This window comes from Pygoscelis adeliae, unplaced genomic scaffold (genome assembly GCF_000699105.1).
Source record: "Pygoscelis adeliae isolate BGI_AS28 unplaced genomic scaffold, ASM69910v1 Scaffold390, whole genome shotgun sequence".
NCBI lineage: Eukaryota > Metazoa > Chordata > Aves > Sphenisciformes > Spheniscidae > Pygoscelis > Pygoscelis adeliae.
The window spans coordinates 465,697-489,132 of NW_008823921.1; the positions used below are offsets into that span (position 1 = coordinate 465,697).

At 40.2% G+C, this 23,436-nt stretch overlaps 1 protein-coding gene across 1 annotated transcript in view; it reads right to left on the reverse strand.

Annotated features, from left to right (window-relative positions):
• Positions 1–1,487: 1,487 nt before the first annotated feature.
• Positions 1,488–23,436, reverse strand: part of RSPRY1 (ring finger and SPRY domain containing 1) — a 45,283-nt gene continuing 23,334 nt past the window's right edge. Inside the window, exons 5-17 of the mRNA XM_009319839.1 lie at positions 21,487–21,539; positions 19,884–19,996; positions 17,048–17,174; positions 15,529–15,587; positions 15,109–15,175; positions 14,252–14,383; positions 12,837–12,952; positions 11,931–12,074; positions 9,001–9,112; positions 7,908–8,010; positions 6,227–6,379; positions 3,980–4,084; positions 1,488–3,025 (exon numbers count right to left, since the gene is read on the reverse strand). Of these exons, the coding sequence (XP_009318114.1) occupies positions 2,929–3,025; positions 3,980–4,084; positions 6,227–6,379; positions 7,908–8,010; positions 9,001–9,112; positions 11,931–12,074; positions 12,837–12,952; positions 14,252–14,383; positions 15,109–15,175; positions 15,529–15,587; positions 17,048–17,174; positions 19,884–19,996; positions 21,487–21,539 (1,381 nt within the window). The 3' untranslated portion in view covers positions 1,488–2,928. The remainder of the gene's footprint in view (positions 3,026–3,979; positions 4,085–6,226; positions 6,380–7,907; positions 8,011–9,000; positions 9,113–11,930; positions 12,075–12,836; positions 12,953–14,251; positions 14,384–15,108; positions 15,176–15,528; positions 15,588–17,047; positions 17,175–19,883; positions 19,997–21,486; positions 21,540–23,436) is intronic.

Genomic DNA, 23,436 nt, shown 5'->3' on the forward strand with positions numbered 1-23,436 from the left:
CCCGCCTCCCGGGCTGAGTTTAGTCGTCCAGGCGTCAGAAGGCTGTCCTGGGAAGAAAATAAAACGAAAACACAGATAGCGTGCTTCCTTATGAGGCACGCAGCCCCCCCCGCCGTTATTTAGGTGGGTTTCCCCCTCACAAAGCAGGGCCCTGAGGGGCGCAAGCCCGCCAAACCCGGGCACCGCCTGGTGCTGGACTTGCCTTTCTGCCTCAGAGCAGAGGCACCCGGCTCTCAAGAGAAGCAAAAGAACTGAAGAGCAACAAACAGCCTTCAAGACGTTTTTATTGTTGGATGGACAACTTCGCTACAATTCATGTCCCCTTCTGCGGGCCTGCGGAGCCGCCACCTCCCCTCCCGGGCCCCAGAGCCTTTGGGGCATGCAGGGACCGAGGGCGGCACCGCACCGGTCGGTCGTGGAGGATCCAGCTTTACAAAGACGCCCCCATCGTGGATTTCAGCAGAAAGCCAGTCGAATTTGTACAGTCCTTCCCTTTGTGAAATGAACAGGACAGTTCTCTGCAACACAGCTCCCTCCTCCGGCACCATTGGCTTCCTCTGCCCAGCACCAGCTGCACGGAAGACGGTCTGGGGCAAAATTTTCCAAAGCGGTCACATCTTTTCAACAAAGAATGCAGGCACTTAGTCCTGTGTCCACAAAGGCAGCGAGGCTCTTGGGTCACCTCCATTTCAAGGGGACACCAGACACCTAGAAGCCGTTGCGGACCTGGGCCGTAAGAGCTTAGTCTGATACAGCAGTTGGTACGAATCAGGAGTCCTAGGCACTTCTGAAAATTTTACCTCAGTTAATCCCAGCCAGGGAAAGCAAAGCCCTGAAGTTACTAGAATCTATTAAGGCAGAGTTCAAAGTGGTTCTGTCCCACCTCTTCCCTAAAGTATGGTTTGTATCTTTGCACCTTAGGGATAGAAACCTATCGTTGCATTTGGAAGCATTTAAAACTTCAAGTGATTCTGAAATTCTAATACCTTTGTGGCAGTGATGGTGTTCATATGTTTGCTCATTCAGCACCGAGCAGGAAGGGACTCGGCCCTGACTGGCAACGTGGATTACAGCAAAACATTGTAAAGTACGGTCAGTGAGGGAACGAGGTCCCTGTGGCACAGATTTGCCAGCCTGACTTTAATCAAAACAGGCATCCAACGCAGAAGAGAATTCACCTTTTAGCAAAAAGGACTAACCAGCACTCCTGTTTTTGGATTCAGTCTATAGTTGGGAAAAAGTCAACAAGAAAACGATGGACAGAACTTTCCTAATTCACACATTGTACTCCAGAGGTTCAATGGAGACACTTCCTCCCCCCCTTTTTTTTTTTTTTAAATCTCTGGATGAAATTCAGCACCCTTGAGTTCGCAAAGGCAGAAGGTGAAAGGAGTTGCTATAGAGCTCGATTATGGGACCTGTGTGCAGAGCTCTCAGCTCCTCCAAGTCAGTAGGAAGCAAGAGCAGAATGAAGAAGCAGCCTCAGCTCTGCTTGTTAATACTTGATAGTACAATAAAGATAATAAACGATTTTAAAAATAAGATACATCGCAGCATGAGAATTCACTACAACAGCCTCTGCTGCTGAATCACTGCCAAGAAGTGGGATGGTTTTGGTGTAAGTTGTGTGTGAATTAGTAAAGTTCTACTATATAGCCAGATAAATTAAAAAAGCAACCTGTACAAGTCTTGGAAGAGACCGAGTCATATCCTCGGTTGGTGCAAAATAAGCGCAACTCCACCGATTTTTGTGCTACTTCACTGACACCAGCTATGAACCCTGATTCCTTGTAGAAACCTAGTATAACAGTCAAAAGCTGCCTGCTGAAATGCGTCCTTAACATACAAATGTCACAAACGTGTAATTGAAGTGGAGCAGAGATTCCCACTGTATGATCCCTACCAAAAACATGAAGTGTGGCCCCAAACCTGCTCAGAGCAGGACTGACACGTGGCAAGCAAGGTGCATTTTTAAAGAGTTACAGAATAAGACCAAACTTGCTATCCAAATAACATTTCTTTTTTTTTTTTTTAAATAAACTGGCCCAAAATTCTCCTCCAATCTTTTAAGATAGCTCAATATTTCCAAAGTGAACATAACTTTCAAAAGCAACACTGATTAAAAAAGATGTTCGATGATACCTTAAAAAAATACCCAGAATATCAAATTAATTCCAGTCCAGCGTTATAATTAGTTAAGAATACCTCCTGAAAATTATATCCTCACAAAAAAATGTGGGTACTGAAGTTAAAAGCATCAGAAACATTATGTACTTGAAAATACCACCGATCTTTTAACGTTTAAAAACAAATCAGAACATTCTTTGGAATCACCAAGTTATTAAAACGTGAGTTTCTCTACAGTCTCCACACTGTCTTCTCAAATCAGTCTGTGTACAGATTAAGTCTTTGAGCAGTTTAATATCCACTGTCGGAAAATACAGAGTCTCTGACCAGCAGGAGGCTACATTAAACAGGAAAACATTGGCATTCTCTTTTTAGTATTGACTTCTGCCAAAAATAGACTTTCGAGCACAAGACAGAACAGCCCTGTTTTAGGAGATACTTCTTTTCTCTTCTAAAATGCATTGTACGAGTACTTCCAGTGCAAATTTTTTCAGCACTTGCGACAGGCGAGAAGAAAAGGGGGAAGAGGAGAGACACACTCCTATGGTCTTGCTTGGAGGAACCAATAGCCATAGCACGCTGACCTACCAGCTCTCCTTACTGTTGAAACCAGTTCCCATTGCTGGCAACTTGAAATAGCTTATTAAAGATTTCATTTTTAAGATAAACAGATTACAGTTTAGCATGAAATCTGGCCGTGGCTATGGTTCTATGTGCGTAAAGATTGGTTAGAGATGCTTTCCCCTTTCAGTATTGGTTGGAGTTCATTAGAAACAAGTCTGTGGTATTTCTCCACGTGTGTCATGAGATGTGAGAGATCTGTCTGACTCGGGTTTGTATTTCCTGTCGACACAAAGGGCAGGTCTCCAGTTGCAAGGCACACTCCATGCACAGGTCACTGAGGGAGAAGAAGGAAAAAAAAATCAGTTAAAGCCTGCATTTACAGTATGAAAAACTGAACAAAAAAAATCCAAGCGCTAAGCAGTTTAGTTATCTTGTCTGTGTTTCTAGCAGGCTAAGTCTTTCAGTGCAGAGATTAGGAGTTGCAAGTCAGGTGTTGTGGATCCACAGGCCTTGAGAGGAGCTCCTGCTGCTCAGCATCTCACAGACCTGAAACTGCTGGTGCAGTTGGTCGGGATTACGGCTTGCGTGCTTTTGTTACTCCTAAAGCTCTGCTCTGGAGAACAGCAGTCCCAGCGCCCTGCGTGGAGCTGTCTCCACTTCTTGTCGACACACGCCGGGCACTTCTCTTTTTAACTTTCCAGCATCTAGACCCATGGCAAGACTGCTTACACGAGTGCTCTAAAAACACTAAGGAACTGGACTTAACTGGATTAATTTCCTACTAGGCTGCTTAAAGGCAGACAAGTGCTATTATGGTCTTACTCATGCTGCTGTCCCATTTTTAGCTTTTAGAGGAATTCGTGACTTGAGACAATCCATTTGTTGAACATTAATGAGTATTTGAGTATACAATGAATTTTCTGCTCTCCTCATGTGATCTGGATTTCACAGCACCAGTACTAAACAAGTACTCATCAATAAAACCTTTGGTATCAGGGAATTAAGACCCGGTCACCCAGGGGTAGCATACGTACGTAGCCACAGTACATCCCCATCCCCAAACATGCACACAATTAGGGTTAAATCTGCTCAGGGGTAGCGTGAGGGGAACGGTGGAAATACTATGCTTAACCTCTATCTGTCACATCCTTAAAAGGAGGGGTTATTTCCTTTATGCTGGGGAGTCAATCGAGATAAGCAGGGACTGCATCTGGTCTCACCTAAGCTGAACACCAAACACACACATTTTCTTGTTTCTTTCATTTTGGGTTGTTCTTAAAAGTTTTACCTGTGTCCACATGGCCTGAGTTCTGTGTCTGCTACCTCATCACAGCAAAGCGTGCAGCAGTTCTCTCGGATACTCACTTGCTTCAACAAAGCCAGGCGCCTGTGTCTGAAGAGACACCCCCCCACACACACACACATATTAGTTTGCCTCAAAACGATAAGATTCGTAACTATTCTGAGTATTGCATCAAGACCGATGCAACACTTGCCTGTGCTACTCAACACTACTGCTGATAAACATCGACCGTAACTTCCCACAAAAAAGGCTTAGCACACCCAGAGATGTTCAGAACCGTCTTCGACTCCCTATTCCGGTCTGTCAGAAAGGACAAAGAGGGGGTTAGATTACAATTCTTCTAGCTCCCATAGCTGAACACTTCAAAAAACTTCTTCAGTATCTGTGTACTTTTAAGAGTTAAGAAAAAAACCAAATAAACCACACAAACCCATGTATCAACAAAATTCAGAAACCCTATAATGATGTAACGCAGTTTAAACGGATAGAAATTGAAAGTAAGATCAGCAGCCCAGCATGGCAACTGCCACAGGGGAGAGTAAATGGATAAAAATCCCCCATTTGATGAAATAAGATAATCCAAGTTTGGAACACACACACTCCACATCAAAACCGTTCAATGGCAGGGTGACATGTCTAGCCCACACTACGCCCCAACACTAGATGCATTAAATTCAGGACAACTGTGTAAGTTTAACTCCTGCGATGGATAATTAGGGTTCACTCAGGCCCTTGCCTTTTTTTTTCCCCCTATCACTTTTAAGATGAAAGCTATCTTTTAATTTAGGATTGGCTTATGGTTTCCAGACAGTTCAGGCTATAGGGCAGGGATGATCTTTGTTTACACAAAGAGCAACAGTGTCCAGCCTTGAATGGACCTTTCGGTGCTATCACATGTCAAATAGGCCAAGTTTCTCCAGGCAGGCATCAACAGGAAACCCGTTTCCCTCAGTTTCTCTCTACGCCTTTTGGAACATTGAAACAACAGCTCTCACAGCTAATGCTTAAACATTGCAAGAGTAATGCCAGAACGACATCAATAATCACATCTGATCATCAGCTAAAAACTGCAAACCCCCTCATCTAGCACACGACACTAATAAGACAGAAGAACACTTAACTTGAAAAGGGGGCTGACCAAGAATGGTAACTGACAGATCATCTTAAGGGATTAAATCAGACTCTCACTTAAAGCACCTGCAGTCACAAGCAGGTGTAAATTACTCTGGCTATATGTAAGTACAAAATGGTCTTGCAAGTTGCATTTGATTTTCCCTGCATACATACAATGTCACAAGCCTCAAGCTTTGCCAACATGTGACAAGAGTAAGGTTTTTTTTGTTGTTTTCCTTTTAAACACAAAAAGAAGCACCTCAAGTACACTTGATCAAACAGCTAGCTAATTCAAAACGAGTCTCTGAATTTCGTTATAGCCAGGGGTACCTGCCTCCAACAACCCCCACCCCCACTTAATTAGATGCAACAAAAGATTATTTCAACCACATACATCAGCACCACTCTAGAGGGCCATCTTTAGACAAATTTGCAGATCCGGGGTACGCTATATCCCAGATTACACTGTGTACTGTTACTGTTTGTGTTCCAGTAAATTATTTTATTACTAGTGACCTAAACCAGAAAAGCTATTAGTTTTCACTCCTGCCAGAAGTTTGGTAAGCTCAGGAAAAATGTATCCAAACCTGTTTCTATCTGGCTTGATTTATATTTAGGTGGGAAAGCACTTCTAAATTTGGATAACCTTCGTCAGTGCTATCATTCACAAATAGGGAAATTTTCATCTGGATCAGAAAAGGACAACTTCAAGTCTTACAATCGTTCAGTACCTCCAAGCTGCCAACATCACAAATTAGGTCAGTTTTAAAGAAGACATCTTTTTTTAATTAAGACTATACCTCCTCAACTAACCTAATCATTCTTAGATGGCAGGAGGCACTTATACTAAAACCGGTTTACTGTGCAATACTAGTTAATTTTAATTTAGCTTAATATTACAAAAAAATATTTTAATGTAATGGATTTTGGTTGTGTATCTCCTGCCCTACTCATTAAGTTGCACTGGAGCCTATGGTCTAATCCTTTTCTGAAAGAGACCTACGGAGGCGTGACCCCATAAAAGATATCTTTGCCAAGCACAACGTAAGACTATGCAACTCAGAAGCGAAGCATTTTATTCCTCCATATGCAAACACACAAACTAGACAGGAGGATTACCTGGGCAAAATGATTTTCTCTTCTGCTGTCAGAAAGGCATAATCATTAAAGGTACTAAACTTCATGGATGGTGGGTACTTGAAAGGTTTTGCCCCAAAGTTGAACTCACATTGTTGATAGGACATGAAACTGGCTGCAGCAAAAAAGCCAGATCTGCAATATGATCAACAACAGACATTTTACAATGACTTAAACAATAATAGAGCTTTCCAGACATGTTACTACTATTACCAGACAAAAAATATACCCTGAAACAGAGACAAGTTCCTTCAATAGAAGCGTTCTACAGCTAATTGGGAGAAAAACCTCTAACACATCCGGTTTCGGCTGCACATACTTTCCTTGTTTAGTTCTCAACTTCTGAATTTACTATCAGGGTTTATCTGAATTTACTACTGAGTCAGCCAATAAAGGCTGCCTACTCTACCACTAGGATTAGTCACACTTACACTAAGAGCAGATACATACATCTGAACAGCCTACAACCTGATCCTCTTTACGCTGATCAGCTCAGGTGTCTCCTTCAGCACTGGAAAAAGCATTTTTCTTCCAAACAACTGCTGTTTAGTAGAGTTGAGGAGCAGTACCAACCGCAGGGGACACCTCCATGTCCGCTGGTCCTGCTGCTTTATTTGAGCAGGCACAAGTCTGGGGAACTTGCAACTCTCATACACTCGTTGTGAGACCCCTGCGCAGGATGAATCCAGGTCTGAGCTCTCTTAGCGCAACGCCCATCTGTTCCTCCTTGCCCTTGCAGGATTACCTCAGGACAGCTGTCTTTTCTTCACAGCCACACAGACACCTTGTAAAAACACCACAACTATCACCTCTTTCAGTTTTATTTACTGAAAGGGTATTAGTCAACTTGGGCCCTAAGCCCTAACCAAGTAACAGAATCTGTTGAGTATATAAATGACATACTCCACATGAAGAACAGAGTGCTGCAAGCCGAACAGACAAGATACTCTGCAACTCTCTAAACTGAGCTATTCTTTACCTGCATCTTGAACTTCATTTTGCGGATAAAACGTGAATGAAATTATTAGCACAGTAGTATTAATTTACAAAGTACTGTAATGTTTAATTAAGCTGCATAGGAAGCTTCTTTCTGAAGTATCACACCAGCTTATCTTTTCAGAACTAAAAGGCTGAACCTCTCCATGAGAGTCAGAGGAGTTACCCATGTGTTCATTTTAACAGAGCTGGCAAAATAAGCCTAACGCCTTTCTGCAATGCTACCAAGAGACGTCCTCCCAGGAATATTCAATATGCTACTACAGGAACTGGCCCCAGTGAACGGCAGTAAGTTAATATGCACTCTTCAGCATTTACAGGACTGAGGCTTTATTTTTTAAAAAGATCAAAAATTCCTCAAGCACTACTAGAGATTTGTTCATCTTTGCTACAGCCTCATTCTATTTCAGCGCTGTGCTAGTTTGACAGTAGAAGACAGAGTTCAACCTACCTTTGGAAGGTCCAAAGTATTTATTTTAGACCCTGAAATCCACCTGTAAAATTATATCCTTCTCACCGATTTCTAAGCAACTTTCAGTTGGGAAACCTGCTTAATGATGGCTTCAGGTAAGCAAATATGAATTTACATCTTAAATGGGAAACACTTCATATAATTAAAACAATTATCCATACAGGTCACCGTCCTTCCAAATGAGCACATACTTACACAGCAGATGAAAATACTTGCTTCTCAGCAGGAAGATGGTTTCCATTTAAATAGAAGATCATTTGCTTTTCTTGCAAGTCTAGTAGAAATCCTATTGTGTCTCCTTACATGCAAAACAAAAATAATTTAAAGATTTCACTTCTGTTAAATGCCAACAGCTGAAACAGTTATTGTTTTAAGTATCACATATCTCACTAGGAGTTGTCTCACTTAAAAGGAACTGTCTGCAAAAGCATAAAGGAAGAAACATTGATACAGACAGTAACTAAAGAAAAAGACCAGGACAAAATAGTAGAGAGAGAAATTTTTTAGTCTGCCAGAGCATTAATACTACATAGTTGTAGAAGTATTGCAGAGTATTTGCCAAAGCCAGAAAAAAGCAGTACTCTGTCTCTCTCCCTGGCTATTTTACACCCGTTGAAGATATCCTCAGAACACATACTTGCTGAAGTCTAAGTTTCTAATATGCTTGTGCTATTTATTTTTAAGAGGTGTTTTAATTTAGCCGTCCTTGAGAGAAATTTTTAATAGAAGAGAAGGCGGCACAGTTCACACAAGCATGGCATGCACAGACTCCTACCAAGATTTCAAAGCTGAGATCAAGAACAGAACTTTGCTGTCCAAGTAGTTATCCAAGGATTTAAAGTAAGCAAGACAGTGCAACTCCTCCTTAAAAAAAAAGGTCTAATTCAGAGATCAAGGCTTTTTCCCTTCTTTAAAATAACTCTTTCAACCCAGAAAGGAAGATTTCAACCCTGTTTTGTAGGACTACAAACATCTGGAAAGAAGTTTTATGATTAAGTGTCCAGCAACATTAGTTGGTGCTATGATTTGTACTCTGCCTATGAAAAGAAAAAGCATTTAACCAACAAGATTCTCTTTACACAGATTGTGGAACAAGAGCACGGTGCCCACTTTGTACATTTAAACCACTGCAAATACTGGTAAAAGCACAATAATTATTAAACCTTTAGTATGGTCAGGATTAGGCAGTGACTGCTCTGTGCGCACCTACTAACAAACTGCTTTCTAGACACCTACAGAGGATTTTTTTCCTCTTGCAGAAATCCAGCTAGGATAAACAGCAGAATACCTTCTTTCCAGCAGGGATGGGAATGTGGTTTACTTCTGGCATTATACCAAATCAGCTGCCGGCAGCCATCGTATGCACAGGAGTATTCATCATCCCCGATGCCATAACCTTCCTTTAGAAAGAGTAAAGCATGTCAGTCTGCAGCCGTTCCTCACACAGAAGGGCTGAAGTTTATTTTTATTCAACTAAACCATTCATCCAAGAGCAGGAGGGGTTTCTCCCATCCCCGTAAAGATAATTTTTTCAAACTAGCCTTAGTTTCATTTTCACATCAAAAGGAATTTGTTGGGGTGAGGAGCGGGGAAGAAGGGGATATTTTCTCCAAAGTGTTTTTAATTCTCTGTGAGCCCAAATCAATTCTGTCTATTAAAATCAAAGGCTAGTACTCAAATAGCTAACTTTTTGCACCTTAAGAAGTCAACATAGAAGTGTAACCACTTTCTTATCTTGAAGTCCCAGTACCAGACTTGTAATACCTTCCTCCACAAGATATCCAAGTGCCACGAGAACATACAGTACACAGAAAGAGAATAAACCCATAGTCCCTTCACTGAATTTGTTGCATGTTGTGTCCCTTTCAGTGCCAGCCTCCCTCAATTTGTGAAAGGTTATCAAGCGATAGTCCCAAGGTCCAAGACAAATGCAAAACTGAAAGTTTCAGAGTGGGAGAAGAATCTGTCACGTAGGAGAGCACAAACATGAAACCCAAAAGCATTATGGAAGATAATTCCCTCATGCTCAGCATGGTTTGTCTGGAGTGCAAATACTAGAGAGTGTGTGATTAGTGCAGATTAGTACAGCCTCAGATGTCCCAAATTAAAGCTAAGCCCAGCTAATGGGTGTTTAATGTCATATTTAGGACTAGTCTTTTTGTTACACATGCTGTAAATAAAGAGCACATGGCTACTCTGATGACTGTGTTTGTGACATACCCAGAAGATAATAGCCTTGTATTTCAGGTAGACACTTGATGAACTTAAGTAACAGTAGCATTTAGCCACCAGAAAAACAGTTGTGGCAACAGAAAATCATCCTGCTCAGAGACGTGACATCTCCTATTTTCATACCTTGTACAGGAAGCACAGACAGCAAAATGCATATACACCAAGCTCCTTAACAGTAAGCGGGAAAAAAATCTTTTAAGCCTCTTAGCAGTCTAAAGGCAGACACCCAGCTTTTTATTTCACACAGTTTCCATTACACTCAGTGTCTACAATGTCTGTGCTCAGGACAGGTCTGTATGGTATTTTTGTTCCGTTGTGGTTTTCTGGTTTTGTTGGTTTTTTTTTTGTTTGTTTAAATTTAAATCACACTTGCAATTCCATGCTAGAAATGTGGAACTGGACTTTGGATGTGATGCAGAGATATATGCATGTTACACACCAGCAGACGACAATGCTATTTACATGAATAATTAGAAGAAATGGAGCAAGTCCACTGAACTCAGAGGAAGACTTAAGTTCAACGGTGAGAAAAGCCACTCTCCCATTCCTGTTAGGTTTCTTGCCACTGGTGTTTGCTTCATCTCCTTGATGTTATTTCTCTCATCCCCCCCCCCCCCCCCTTCCATCAATATTTGCTGACATGTATGTATTTGCCCTATCTTCATATCAGCTTCTGCATTTGAGTCAGCTGTAGAATGACATTTTCTATAATAATCAGAAATGAGCAGTTTTAACTGCTTATGTCTACATTTTTTATATATATATATACACATAATCTTCTCCTAAATTAAATTCCAAGTGGGAACAGAAAGCCATGCAATTACAACAGTAAAGCAGGGCTAAGGGTATATTTCTTACTCAAGCTCAGCCAGTAGAATTGTCAACTTAAAATCCCACAGCCCTGTATTTCCATTCTGGTCAGTGGCGGTAGGCTGGGCCATACATGGCTTTTGTACTAAAATTCTAGCTTGCACCTCAATGAACTTTCATGGAAGTTGGGAAGGCTGATAACATGAAAAGTCCTAAACTGAAGCAGAGAAGTTTTTGGGTAGTAATCATTACGCTTTCTTAGTATTATGGAAATACTGAAGCAAATATGCTACAGCATACTGAGTTTACAACAGCCGTACAGTTACCACGAAGATTTAAGAAGAACATTTGAGATTATTCTTTGACTATAGGTTTAGACTTCATGTGCACATGGCACATTGTGCTTCAATGCTAGTAAGTACATAATTTTAAGAGTAAAATAGTAGGAAGAATACTTAGAATTAAGACTAACATACTATGTTATCTGGATGAGAGGGAGAGCAAAGCAAGCTATAAAATAAGACAGTGTATTTATTCTGTATTAACAGAATAAAGGCAAGAAGGTAGATGATTAAATCTTTTTGTAATCCTTATTTTTAATTAAAAAGCCATCACATACCCAAACCATACCATATTACTGCTACCAGCAGATTCAGTGATACTGTGCTATCCCAGAGTTGATTTAAATAATTATTTCCCTTGTGAAAATTAATATGAAAGTACGTTTAAGAGGGTAATCAAATGGCTGCTTTGCGACCTGTGTAAAAGTGAACGCACGATAATCTGCTAGTTCCTAGTAAGCAATCGTTTACTTCACAAATACAAACAAACAGTCACTACCGCTGTTACCTAAAGAATTTCCCAGAAGAGACTAAGCCACAAGAAATAAGCCATTTCCCTGTAGCTTCCAGACAAGAGCAAGCAGATTACAAGCTGTCACTGCTAGCAGCTACGCATTACTTGTGTGAACAGCGTCAGTCTGCAGCAATGACAATATAGCCTTTTCTTGTACCTCTAACACTTCAGTAAAAACAGCTTCATGAAAGTACAGAAAAATTGAAGGAAACACGCAAATGCTCAGTTACTACCACAGAATAACCAGAGCTATTTTCATAGGTGTTGTAAGTAGAAAAATACGGAAGTTACATCATCATAGATGGCATTACATGTACTCACATGATTGAGAAATTTGCTGTCTTTGGTAGCCCATCCTATCTGCATCACTCCCGAAGTAATGACTGTAACTTCATAGTACCAAACTCCAGAATCGACACAGAACGTACATCTAACGCTTTCAAAGGATGAGGCATCACATCGAGCCTACCAAAACCAACCCAAAAGTTAAGTTGCTACAAAATTAGCATTCAAACAAGCCCCTTTCTTCCCTGGATAAAGTTTCTTGCATATAAGAATACACCAGCATAATTTTAGAGGCACTTCAGACAGAAAATGACCTCTCTTTATAGCAATAATTGTCACACAAACTAGCAAGTAAGCAAGACAGAAAATTGTTCAGCGGTAAGCCACAGGAAAAGAAAAAAAAAACCAGTAACAAAACAGAGTGTTGACAGAGTCAATTTAAAGATTTAAAGACTAAGACAACCAGGACAGGAAGACCTAAGTCATCGGCTGTTAGCTGACTCCTGGTACGAAGGACGGAGAGGTGTTCCATGTTACATGAATTAAAACAGTAACAGAGGAAGGAAAAAAAAACATATGGCTGAGACAAAAATCCTACTGCTATGGGCTTTTCAAGACTAGACAGGACAAACAATAGGAATTATACTTTGTGAACAATTTCGGTCAGAGTAAGCGAAAAGCCAGCTGACTTAAGAATCCTCCTCACTTTTCTGAGGTTTTGGGGCACAGATACAGCTGTTACTTTACCGTGAACATTTCTACAATTGAGATCAGTGTAGCAATGTTACAACCCTCCGACAAAACAAGTTTTCTAGGCAAAGCTGGCAGAGAACTTTGATTCATTCTAGGAAATCACCGGAGCAAGTAGCAAAGAAAAATAGTTAAAACCCGCCTTTTCCTTCAGACTCCTTCTTAGGCTGAAATCATGAAGTGACATCCTACCTCTAATCCATGTGGCGAGATCTTCAGATATTCACTGACATCGTTACTGTTCAGCATAGCCCTAATGTTGGTCAAGTCAACCTTCTCATATGTAAACTGCCTGCCTTCTTTTAAAACTGCAAAATAAAACGAGTTTTAATCACTGCTGCAGCAAACCCTCATTTTAAACATTTCGCACAGTGGCAAGCAATCTCTCTAGGATCCAGTTAATTTTTGGCATAACTGAATGAAATATTGATATTTTGCCTGCATGAAAACAGCATCACTTCCAATACACCGTGTGTTAAATATCCTCTAAACATGAGAACACGACCTATACCTCTGACTAGAGCTCCTACAATCTAATTACTACTTTCAGGAAACCCACAGGCAAATTTAAGGCGTCCAAGTTCATACCACGATGCCACTGTTTCAGGATTTACCATTGTATTGTATATTCAGTTGGCAGAGTTTTTCTGATTCATCACAGGGGAAAAGATTTTGGGGATGGGGAAGAAGTGGAAGGGGAAAACAAGGATTTAAAGTTTTTTACCCTCTCATTTTCAGGTAGGTGATGAACTTGAACTGAGCCAAAGCAGCTCTTTCTCCCTGCATCCCCTTTTCACATGGAAGGATCAGAAGCATTTCTCTTGCCAGGTGTCAAACTGCTGACACATGCATGTTAATTTACAAATCAGAAATCTTATCTTAGGACCCTTCAGATAGCCCAAACTTGCTACAGCACTTACACAGATGTTAGACGTTTACTAAACACAACTGACATTGGCCTTCCATAAGCTGGCTAAAGCCCCATAAAGCCCAACAAGGCCTTTTACCCAAATTTATCTAAAAGGCATTAGAAACTACAAGGTCCTTAGAGTTGCTTCACCCTTGAAATCACAACTGAACAAGCCATTTTGATGATTGTTAGTCATCCAAAGGGATAGATCTAGCAAAGTGCTTTGTCAAACACTTCTCACTCTTGATCACAAGACCATATCTTTACTTTAAAAAAGTCTTTAATAATTCTTTGAGACTGTGCACTGCTGGGGTATGATCACAGTAGTGACTGTCACCAGGATATGTCAGTAATCCAGCTGTTCCAGAGAGACAGAGCTGCACTATTTAGCTACTCAGCATGTCTGCTGAAGCGTGGGTTACAGGAAATACGGTGCAAAGAAGAATTTTCATTGCAGCTTCAACTGGCAGAGTACAAACCACTTCCTTTCACAAACATTTTCCTTGCCAAAATTTCCTTTCCATACAATTACACTGGATTTATTTGCCCCTGTTTTTTTTTTTTCTGAAGGGAGTGATTACAAATGCAGTCAGGTATGTTTACAATAAGTGCTTATACAAAACAAACACAAAGTAGTCCTCCATCTTTTTGGAGAAGTGATTAATATTAAATTAATCCATCCCTTTGTTATACCTACACAGATTGTCTAAACTCCACTGGGCACAGAATCCAACCTGGCGTTTTAAATAGTCTGGATTATCCGTCCATTTCTCTAGCAAGATCAGTTGGTCGCTAATGCACGATTCAGAAACTGTCATTTTATTTTCACCTGCAATTTAAGAGTAAAAAAGAGTAATTGCTAGAAACTAGGGATAAGTTTAGTTAAAAATAGCAACATTCTACAAATGCAGTAGAACCCCTCCCCGTCTTTAAACCTCAGTATTACAAACAGCATGAAATTCTTTCCCCAAGCAGACGTGAAATTAACTTCGCACTCGTATATACCACTTCTCAGCATGGAGCTGCATCATCAAGAGACTATTAGATCACAGCTGTTCTCCAACTCTCTAATACAGATTTATTTCTTTTCAAGTAACAAAGGTCTCATGTCATAAGTCTTTATGTAGCAATTTCTAAGCTGAAGACGACTGAGTTTCAGCAAATCTCTTAAGGGTTCATGGGTGGGGGTGTCAAAGCAATAAATATTTTTTCCTGCCTGCAAACACCCAATCATAGCTGTTCTCCAGCTCTAATACAGATTTATTTCAGTGACAAAGGCCTCGTGTCATAAGTCCTTCTACAGCAATTTCTAACTGGGAAGGACTGCACTAAGTTTCAGCAAGTATCTCAAGGGTTTTAAGGGGTAGAGGAATATCACTGAAGCGATAAATACTTCTTCTTGCCTATAAGTGGACAAACATTTCTCTTCTATATTTGTGTTTCCACCAATCCAGTCTCTCTCACGCTTACAAGCGTTATCAGATGAAGCAAGTGACAATCATGCAGCAGAAGCCATAGTATGACTGTTAAGAGCAGTATCAGGCTAATACTTACTTGTTTGTGCAAACTTCTCCAGTGCTATTAGTGCAAAAAGCATCACTGTCGGATGGGACTGGAAGTTCTAAACATGGGCAGTAAGAAAAGTTATTTAATAAATACCCAGGACAGACGGATAGGAAAAGCTGTTAGTCTGTCACAGAATGCTTTCGGTTGAAAGGGACCTCCAAAGCTCCTCTAGTCCACCCTCCTGTGGAGAGCTGGTTCGAGTAGATCAGGCTGCTCAGTGCCTCGTCCTATTGACTTCTAATTGTCTCCAAGGATGGAGATCCCACAGACTCTCTGGAATCTCAGCTTCCTATAACATACGTCACTAGTATTTACCAAACATGACCCTAACTTTTCACAAAAATAAAAAAGTAAGTTGCATTATAATTGCTATGTATGGATACCTACAAAAAGATCAGAGACACTTACCAAGCTGTGAAGTAAATATTCCAATATGCCTGGGCTGAGTAAGCCTATACTTGCAGGACCTACAACAACATTAAAAATTAAATTCATCCATGGGAACTACCATATACTCATCATTGCACAGATCTTTTAAACACAAGGCAACAAATTAAAGAACATCCAAGAACTTCGCAGCAAGGCAGGACTATACTATAGAACAATTATCATTGTTCCCAGTCAAATATTTGCTATACATTTAATAATTACACAGTTACTGGCAAATTCCAAACATATTCAGTTTACCTGCTGTAAATAGGTACAGAGTTCTAGCCACACTTCTGAGATTTTGAAGTAAGAAGTCACCAGCCTCTGCTTAGCATTTTCATGCTCATTACTTTCGAAACGAGACTGGCTCCCCTTTACTTCCAGAATCAAAGTATAAAGACCAGCTCCATTTACCAGTAGCCCAAAATAAGAAAAACAGAGCATCTAATATAGCCTACTTGACAGTTAATTATACAGTTTGCAGCAGCACCATAGCAAGCAGCCAATTAAAAAAAAAAAAAAAAGCCCTGAAATACTGCCTGCTTAATTGAGGGAGAGATACAAGGGAATCAAACTCTGGCATCCACGAACTCTAACGAATTGCAGTGGGTTCCAACACAGCATTAACGTATTTGCTGCCTGAGCTGACAATGAGAACTGTTCCGTGACCCCTAAGGCGAAAGTAGATACAGTCTCTCATTTTGACTTAGTATAACAGGGTAGAAGTATTTAGTACAAAAATGCTTCCTGTCCTTGTTCTTTACTTTTTTTGACAGAAATATTGAAATTATTTTTTAATAACCATTAGGTGATACCGGACAATCACTTTTTCCTCCTTTTCCTGTCTGCTTTCAAAAAAAGGAGCAAAAAACTAGGTACAAAACCGACAATCAGCAGAAAAAAAAATCTTCAGTTTCCAGCAGAGTACTAGAAATGACAAGGAATAAAAAGTTCTATATGAGAAGTCACCTTAAAATAGAATCCCAGCAATTTTCTTTTAAGTAACACAGAAGAGAGAATCTTTTCAGCTAACTACAATAGAACAATACATGTTTAGCGGAAAGAGCATTTTTCTCTTGTTTCTATACAGCCTCCAAGACTACTAAATTGGTACTCTGCCTACTGGCTAAAGAATGACGTGTTCTCAGTAATTCACACACAGCCAGAGCAGGTCTACAGAAAAGACTGATTAGCAGTGCTAAGGCAACATACCATAAACACACACTGATCCACAATCACTAACCACGCATCGGAAGGATTTGGTCTTTTTATGTATCTGGGATTGTGAATGGCTCATTCAGACCCAAGCTAGTGACTGTTCAACATTTTAATCAAGCAGTAGACTCTTGTCACACCTGTCACACAAGGTCTGCCCTTGATGCAGAACGTTATTCAGTTCTAAGAAAACATTTCTGAACTAGTCTGCAATGTGGGTGCTAAAGCAGAAGGTGCTTCAGCGAGCCAAATGCGAACTTCCAGAAGAATCCCACAGCTTTACCTGCTAACTTCTCTGCTAAGCAGCCCAGTACTGCAGTTGTATTCCGGTGTTTGGCAGGGTGACAAGCATCCTGGCAAGCAGCAGCTCCACTTAAATTTAGTATTTCAGTTAACTTTTGTAACGCATCCTGAAAAAGAAAAATCAGAAATCTCTTCAACATTGCTGACAGATACAGTTTTCCCCCAACTCAATATAGGACAACAAATTATTTTTACACTATATTACTAAAGTCAGCATCATATTACAGACAGCATGGGATGGTTATCTTCTAAGATAAGAAGATAATAAAGAAGAGATGGGAAGAGAAGTTCAACATACCCAAGAGTTGTAACTTTAAAATTACCACCAGGGTTATTAAAATTACCACCATTATCACAACAGTGATCAACAACCCAGGACACTTCTGGACACACAGAACTGAGCTACCTAGAGCAATAGGAACTAGAATGGTAGTCAAAGGCAAACACCACCAATCAGCACATATGGCACTGCTGCCATCTAATCTGTTTCGAGAGTCCTAAAACTCACACCCTTTCCAGAAGAAAAGGGCTGTTTTAGACTTACGAATTCAGGACTAGAGAGACACGCCCTAAAAAAAGAGCCTACATCCCCATTGTAAATTTAGGATGCTGTCAGCTTTACAGGACATCATAAATGGTATTCTTGAGAGCATAAATGGCTTTCTGTAGTCACAGTAGTTTAGCAAGTAACCAGTGAGGGTAATAAATCTAAAATGCCATGCTTTGACTTGCTTCATTCAGGCAGTATGGTATGGATAAGATTCAAGACAGATCTAGAGCATACCCTCCATTTTCAGAGTAGTTAAGGGTTAATCTAGAGCCAGAACAAGTTATCCCACAGGGAGAACCCCACCCCACAAAGTTCAAAATCCCCCTCAAATTTCCAGACTCCATGACAGTTTCAGCTGATTCAGACTGAAACTGCATCATCTCAGGCTAGGATCTAATTAAAATAGAATAACTCCTCATATTGAAGTTATCAGCTGGCCATTTGGAGAAAAAGTGAGTACCGCTCAAGTTGAATATATGTTTTTCTGAACTGTGTTCTGAGCCACACTGAAATCAGTTTACTGCGCTAGGGTCCGAGGTTTGTACAGAGATAACACTGAAAAGCAGTTATGTTCCCAAAAGAAAAGCCACAAAACCAGAACTGATGAACAGGACTGACACTAAGTGGAAAGAATAGAGAAAGAAGAAAGGATGACTGAGCCACAGACTTGGGATGGAAAAGCCTCACTAAAATTAGACTCCTGACATACTCTGATACTGCTTTTAGCCATTATTAGAACAGTCACAGAGAACAACTATTCTGAGTTAAATAAAGACTTTATAGAATAAACAGTTTACTGCACTGCCATTTTAACTTTATGGACTTTATAGCCTACAATAACAGAAAATGAAATACAGCCTGCTGCTGTTCTCCAGCTGTCACAGAAGTGGGGCACTGACTTAAAACCCTTAAGACCAAAAACTTAAAACTTACGCTGAATGGAAAGAAAATGAACAGCAGCAAACACTTTACTAGGCTGCATGTAACCAGCAGATCCCACAACTGCAGCTCCTTGTGCCGTAAAGAGATTGCACAGGAAAAAAACCCTCTGTGCACCCCAGAAACAGGCATCTTATTCCTTTTGTCTTGTTAAGGTCAACTATTTCATAGCTAACTCCTTAAAATTAAAGTACCTAAATAAGAGTAGCGTGGCTTTTGAAAAACAAATCATTTGATTGCCAAGTACGTTGTAAAGCCGACCAAAAAAATACAGAATCACTCTTCATGTGGTGCATTCACAGCGGTCTCCATTTCCTGATTTCTTTTTCAAAGCAGGCAAAATTCCTAGTCATAGCTTTGTTTTCAAAATCATTTTGCAGTCTGTGTGACAGTCTATACCACATTTAACTTGTTCAAAAGTCTCAGACTACTTTAATCAACAGCCTAGAGGAAAAAAAACCTCACTTCAGGTAGTTAGAGAGCTTGACTAGCTCTCCAGCCACTCACGCATTTATGTAAGACAAGAAGCTACCAGCTTTTTATATCCCTAAGAATGCAAACTGAAAACTAAAATTGGCAGCATAAGAAGTAAATCGATAAATGAAAGCTGCAATGATGTCATCATCAATTTCTGATGAAATGAGATCATGACAAGCATTTGAAGACAGACGAGTTCTCTATACAATCATCACGTTTAAAGGGATTCAACAATGGTTAGCATCTTGAAGCACTTGAGGCTCTCACTAAAACACCCACGCCGACACAGTATGAACACCTCAGGTCATCTTTCCACCCAAAAAACAGATTAGCGGTCAGTAAAAAAAAGAAGTATTCAAGTTTGCCAAAACTGCATCTAGATATTTTGTACTTAAAAAATGTCATTTGTTTAACTTACCACTTGTGTTGCATTCCTTATGTGCAGGGCAGGAACAAATTCAATAGTGACTTGTAAATGCGCAGCTTTCAGAACTTGAGAACGAAACAGTGGAACTTGTACTGCTTTTGTAGCATCTGTACACCCTCACTGCACAGCATGCATGTACCACACGGCAGGGGAGGACAGCAAGAAAAGCAGCTAAAGACCAAAGGCCTCTCGTTCTTCCCCATAGACCAGATTTATCTTCCCCCCCCCGCAGTGCTTCTAGCATTAAGTAGCAATTAGATACCAAGCCACCACAAATTACTCAAAGTTGCAAGTTACACCCATTTTCTGAACAGCTAACAGTCTTGCATCACCGGTGAAACCCACCCAGAAGCTATCATGGGTGTGGCGACCACAAATAACTGAAATTCAGCCACAGATAAATACATAACACTTCAGACTCACTTTTGTTGGCAGTGGACATTCATCAAGTAGTAGCGTTATAACAGCTGGTCCAAGGGGATCTTCTAATGGAATAACTCTAATTAAAGATTGGACAACTTCCAACCAGCCTTCATCTGTCAACCACAAAACAGAAGTAACGCTCAGAATTAAGACTGCAATTCTGAAGTGTTCAAAATACATCCATAAATGTAAATTGAAAAATCCTCAAAATTACCCAGTGAGTTTACAGACACTAGGAAAAAGAAAAAAAACCAACAGTTTACTTTTTACATCAATGTCTTAGTTTGCAATAGTTTAGAAGTTTAAATTCAAGGAGGAAAAAAAAGAGTTTACAGCAGCTTGGGTAACAGCGAACACCTCTGTTGTTCAGAGGAGAACGAAGAGAGAAAAAGCTGGAGAACAGCCTTGCCCAGGCCAGAGCATCCTCTAGCTCCCACTAGTATGAGGAAGGAACACTCATGACCAGTACGGACAAGCGCTTTGTTCCAGTGTGATATTCAGTGTCCAATGTCAACTCTTAAGTGTTAAATGCTGCATCCACGATGACACTGAAGAAATATTTCTTCTAGCCAGAATCAGAGCACTCTTCTTGAACTCCCTCAAGTAACATGGGCCTCAGCGGAACTGCATTAGCTTGTCCCATGCCTGGCGGTCTACAGAAAATTTCCTTTCATAAGGAACAGCTCTCACTGTTTAATGAGTAGAGAAGGGCTTCTACTCGCAAGTAAACAACAATCCGCATATAAGACGTTAAGCTACTAATAAAGTAAACAGATTTGGATTTACGAGGAAGTAGTTCCCTTAGAAGTGACAATAAAGATAGAGCCTGTATCTGCATACAAGCGAGTGAGGCTGAAGAGACTTAGCGCTCCCTTCAATAATGACAGGTAAATATAAGTAACACATTGGGGCTTGAGTTTTGTTAGCACATTTCCCTGAAAAACATTCTACTGAATTGCTGTAATATCTAATCAGGTTGATTAATTTATTTTGATATAGAAATACATTTCCTAAGACCAGTACCAACTCTACTAAGAGAGACAAAAATTCACCTAAGCCAGAAATTTGGTGGAGGTCTTGAGCTGGGAGAACTTCTCCTACTGTAACAAAGATAAAACAGCCCTTGCACAAACACGGCTCGTCTTGCAGGAGTACTTAGGGACAGGGTTGGAACAACCACATCAATAAAGCAGAGGTCTAAGGACAGCAAAACCCAAAACAAAAATTACGTACTATTTGCCAACACTGGAGCACGTGGGTTTAAACCATGTCTACATACATATATGGGTTGTTTCTGCCTTACTGCAAACAGACATTCTTTGTGGCTTACGGTTTAATGCCATTACAATGTGTTTCAGGCCATCCGTTGGCTGCTTCTGAGAGTTCACGTGGGAAGTTTAATGGAGTTCAAAAAAATCAGGCAAATGCAATGAGCTCAGTGAAGCTTCTGAAGGGCAGAACTGTGCTTTGGATCCCGCATCCCTAGAGCTACAGCAAGTCATAACACAGACTGCTAGCATGTCTTTTCCTTCGCAAAGAAAAGAAGCAGGGTTTTTTGCACTTTGGAGTCACAACTGAAATGCCCAACACAGTGCCTTGATACCTGTTTCTGCCATTTCATGCAACGTGATCATTGAATAAGGAGGCTCCTGGTCACTGAAAGAGATATTACACATGTCAAAATTTATGCACAATCATCAACATAATACACCGAATAAAATGGTAATACACAGACAGAAAATGAATCCAGTAAGTATTTAACAAAAGGAAGTTACGTAGGCTGCAGACTGCTCATGCCATTTTCACATCTGAAACACAGATGGGATCTGAGCCTTCCTCTGGCTCAAAGTCAACATCTGCGTATCTGCACTAGCTGATAAATGAAGTGGTGATCCATATCTGCATGTCTAAAAGCTGAACATAATGCTTAGGCTTAGTGCTATTCATTAGCAGGGTCCCTCGGAGTACGTAACAAGAGACTGTATGTCAGGGGTCATGAAGTGAACCAAGAGCGGGGCACAAGGGACATAGCTTAAACATGATGTTTTCCCAGAAATTCTCTACTAAATATATAAATATGAAAAAAACCCAAAACAAACCACAAAACTTAAAGGCAAGCCACCTAACAGCATCATAGATTTCAAACTTATTGACAAGAGCTGCAAGAAATAGTTAAGGCAGTTTAACAGAAGATATTTAACCCAATTCCCTTTCCAATATTAAAAACATCAAAAGTCCAATTAGATCAGTTCCTCAGTCTGGTTTGCTGGAGCAGGGACAAGAAGCTATGGCCAGGTCTGTTTATGTGAGCAGGCACTGCCATTGAAAGTACTTAAAGCAAGATCTCAAAATCCTATTCAGGACTTCCAGGTCCAGAAAAAGCTTATGCAGCACCATGTCCTAAATGCTTTATTCAGTGCTACTTAGGCACTGCGAACTAACCCCAGGCTTGGAATGATATAGTTCCACACTCAATTTCTATCATACAGCTCTGAAATGGAATTGGAAATGTGAAACACAGATGAATTTTAGGAAATTTCAACACAGATTAATCATGCAGATAATAAAACTACCTACTCTGGGAGGATTGATTATAAGATAAGAGAAAAAAAAAATCTGTTTTGACTAAAAATATATGATGTAAACACGTGCTTTTCTTACCAAAGAATTAACACATTCTTAAATATTTCCACAAGAAAATGCTAAAGTGAAGTTTAACCCATTTTTATATTGCCGTAACATTTGAAACAAATAGTATTATTTGTCTTTCCTCCAAGCATCTCTTTGCCTTTCTTCTGGAAACTAATCTCCCCAGCAGGAAAAAGAAGTGTGATACTGCAAGCAGAATTACCTCAAGAGAAAGGATGTAAAGACTCAAAGAAGGAAAAAAAAATACCGTACGTACCAGTAAAGGCTATGATAAAAAAGGATGCCATTTTTATCAGCAAGATTTCTGATTCTGTCATGGGTAGTCCATGTTAGCAGTACGGCACTGAGCAAAGGAGAGTCCTGTCCCACGGATTTGCCATTTTAACCACTTAATTTCCAAACATCCCCTCCAGCACACACCTTCCTCATTTGGAAACAAAATGAGGAAGTCATTTTGCTAATTTCTTAATTTGCAAAGCAGCACTTCATATGAACTGCAAAAATTAGTACTTATCCTTCTGAGGCTAGGAAATGAAACTTAACTCCTTTCCTTCTAGAAAGGAGATATCTCTAGATATGAGAGAAAAAAAGCAGTTGCCAGATATGTTTTAGGTCTGAACTTTGAGATTTGATAAAACAAAACAACAAAAAAAACCCAACAAGAAAATCCAAACAAATAGCAAACAGGGAAAGCAACTGTTCATTGCAGATCACAGTATAACAACTTAATTTACAATTCATCTGAGTGTTCCCATGTATTAACTTTCAGTATAGAGTTTTGAAAAAAATTGTCAGAAAAAGGGTTTTGCCTTCCGTTCTTTAGACTGCTGTCTTTCCCTCTTTAAGGCTGTACTATCACACTGAAGCCCGCATTTCCAACCTGCTGTTAGTTTTGGTTTACATG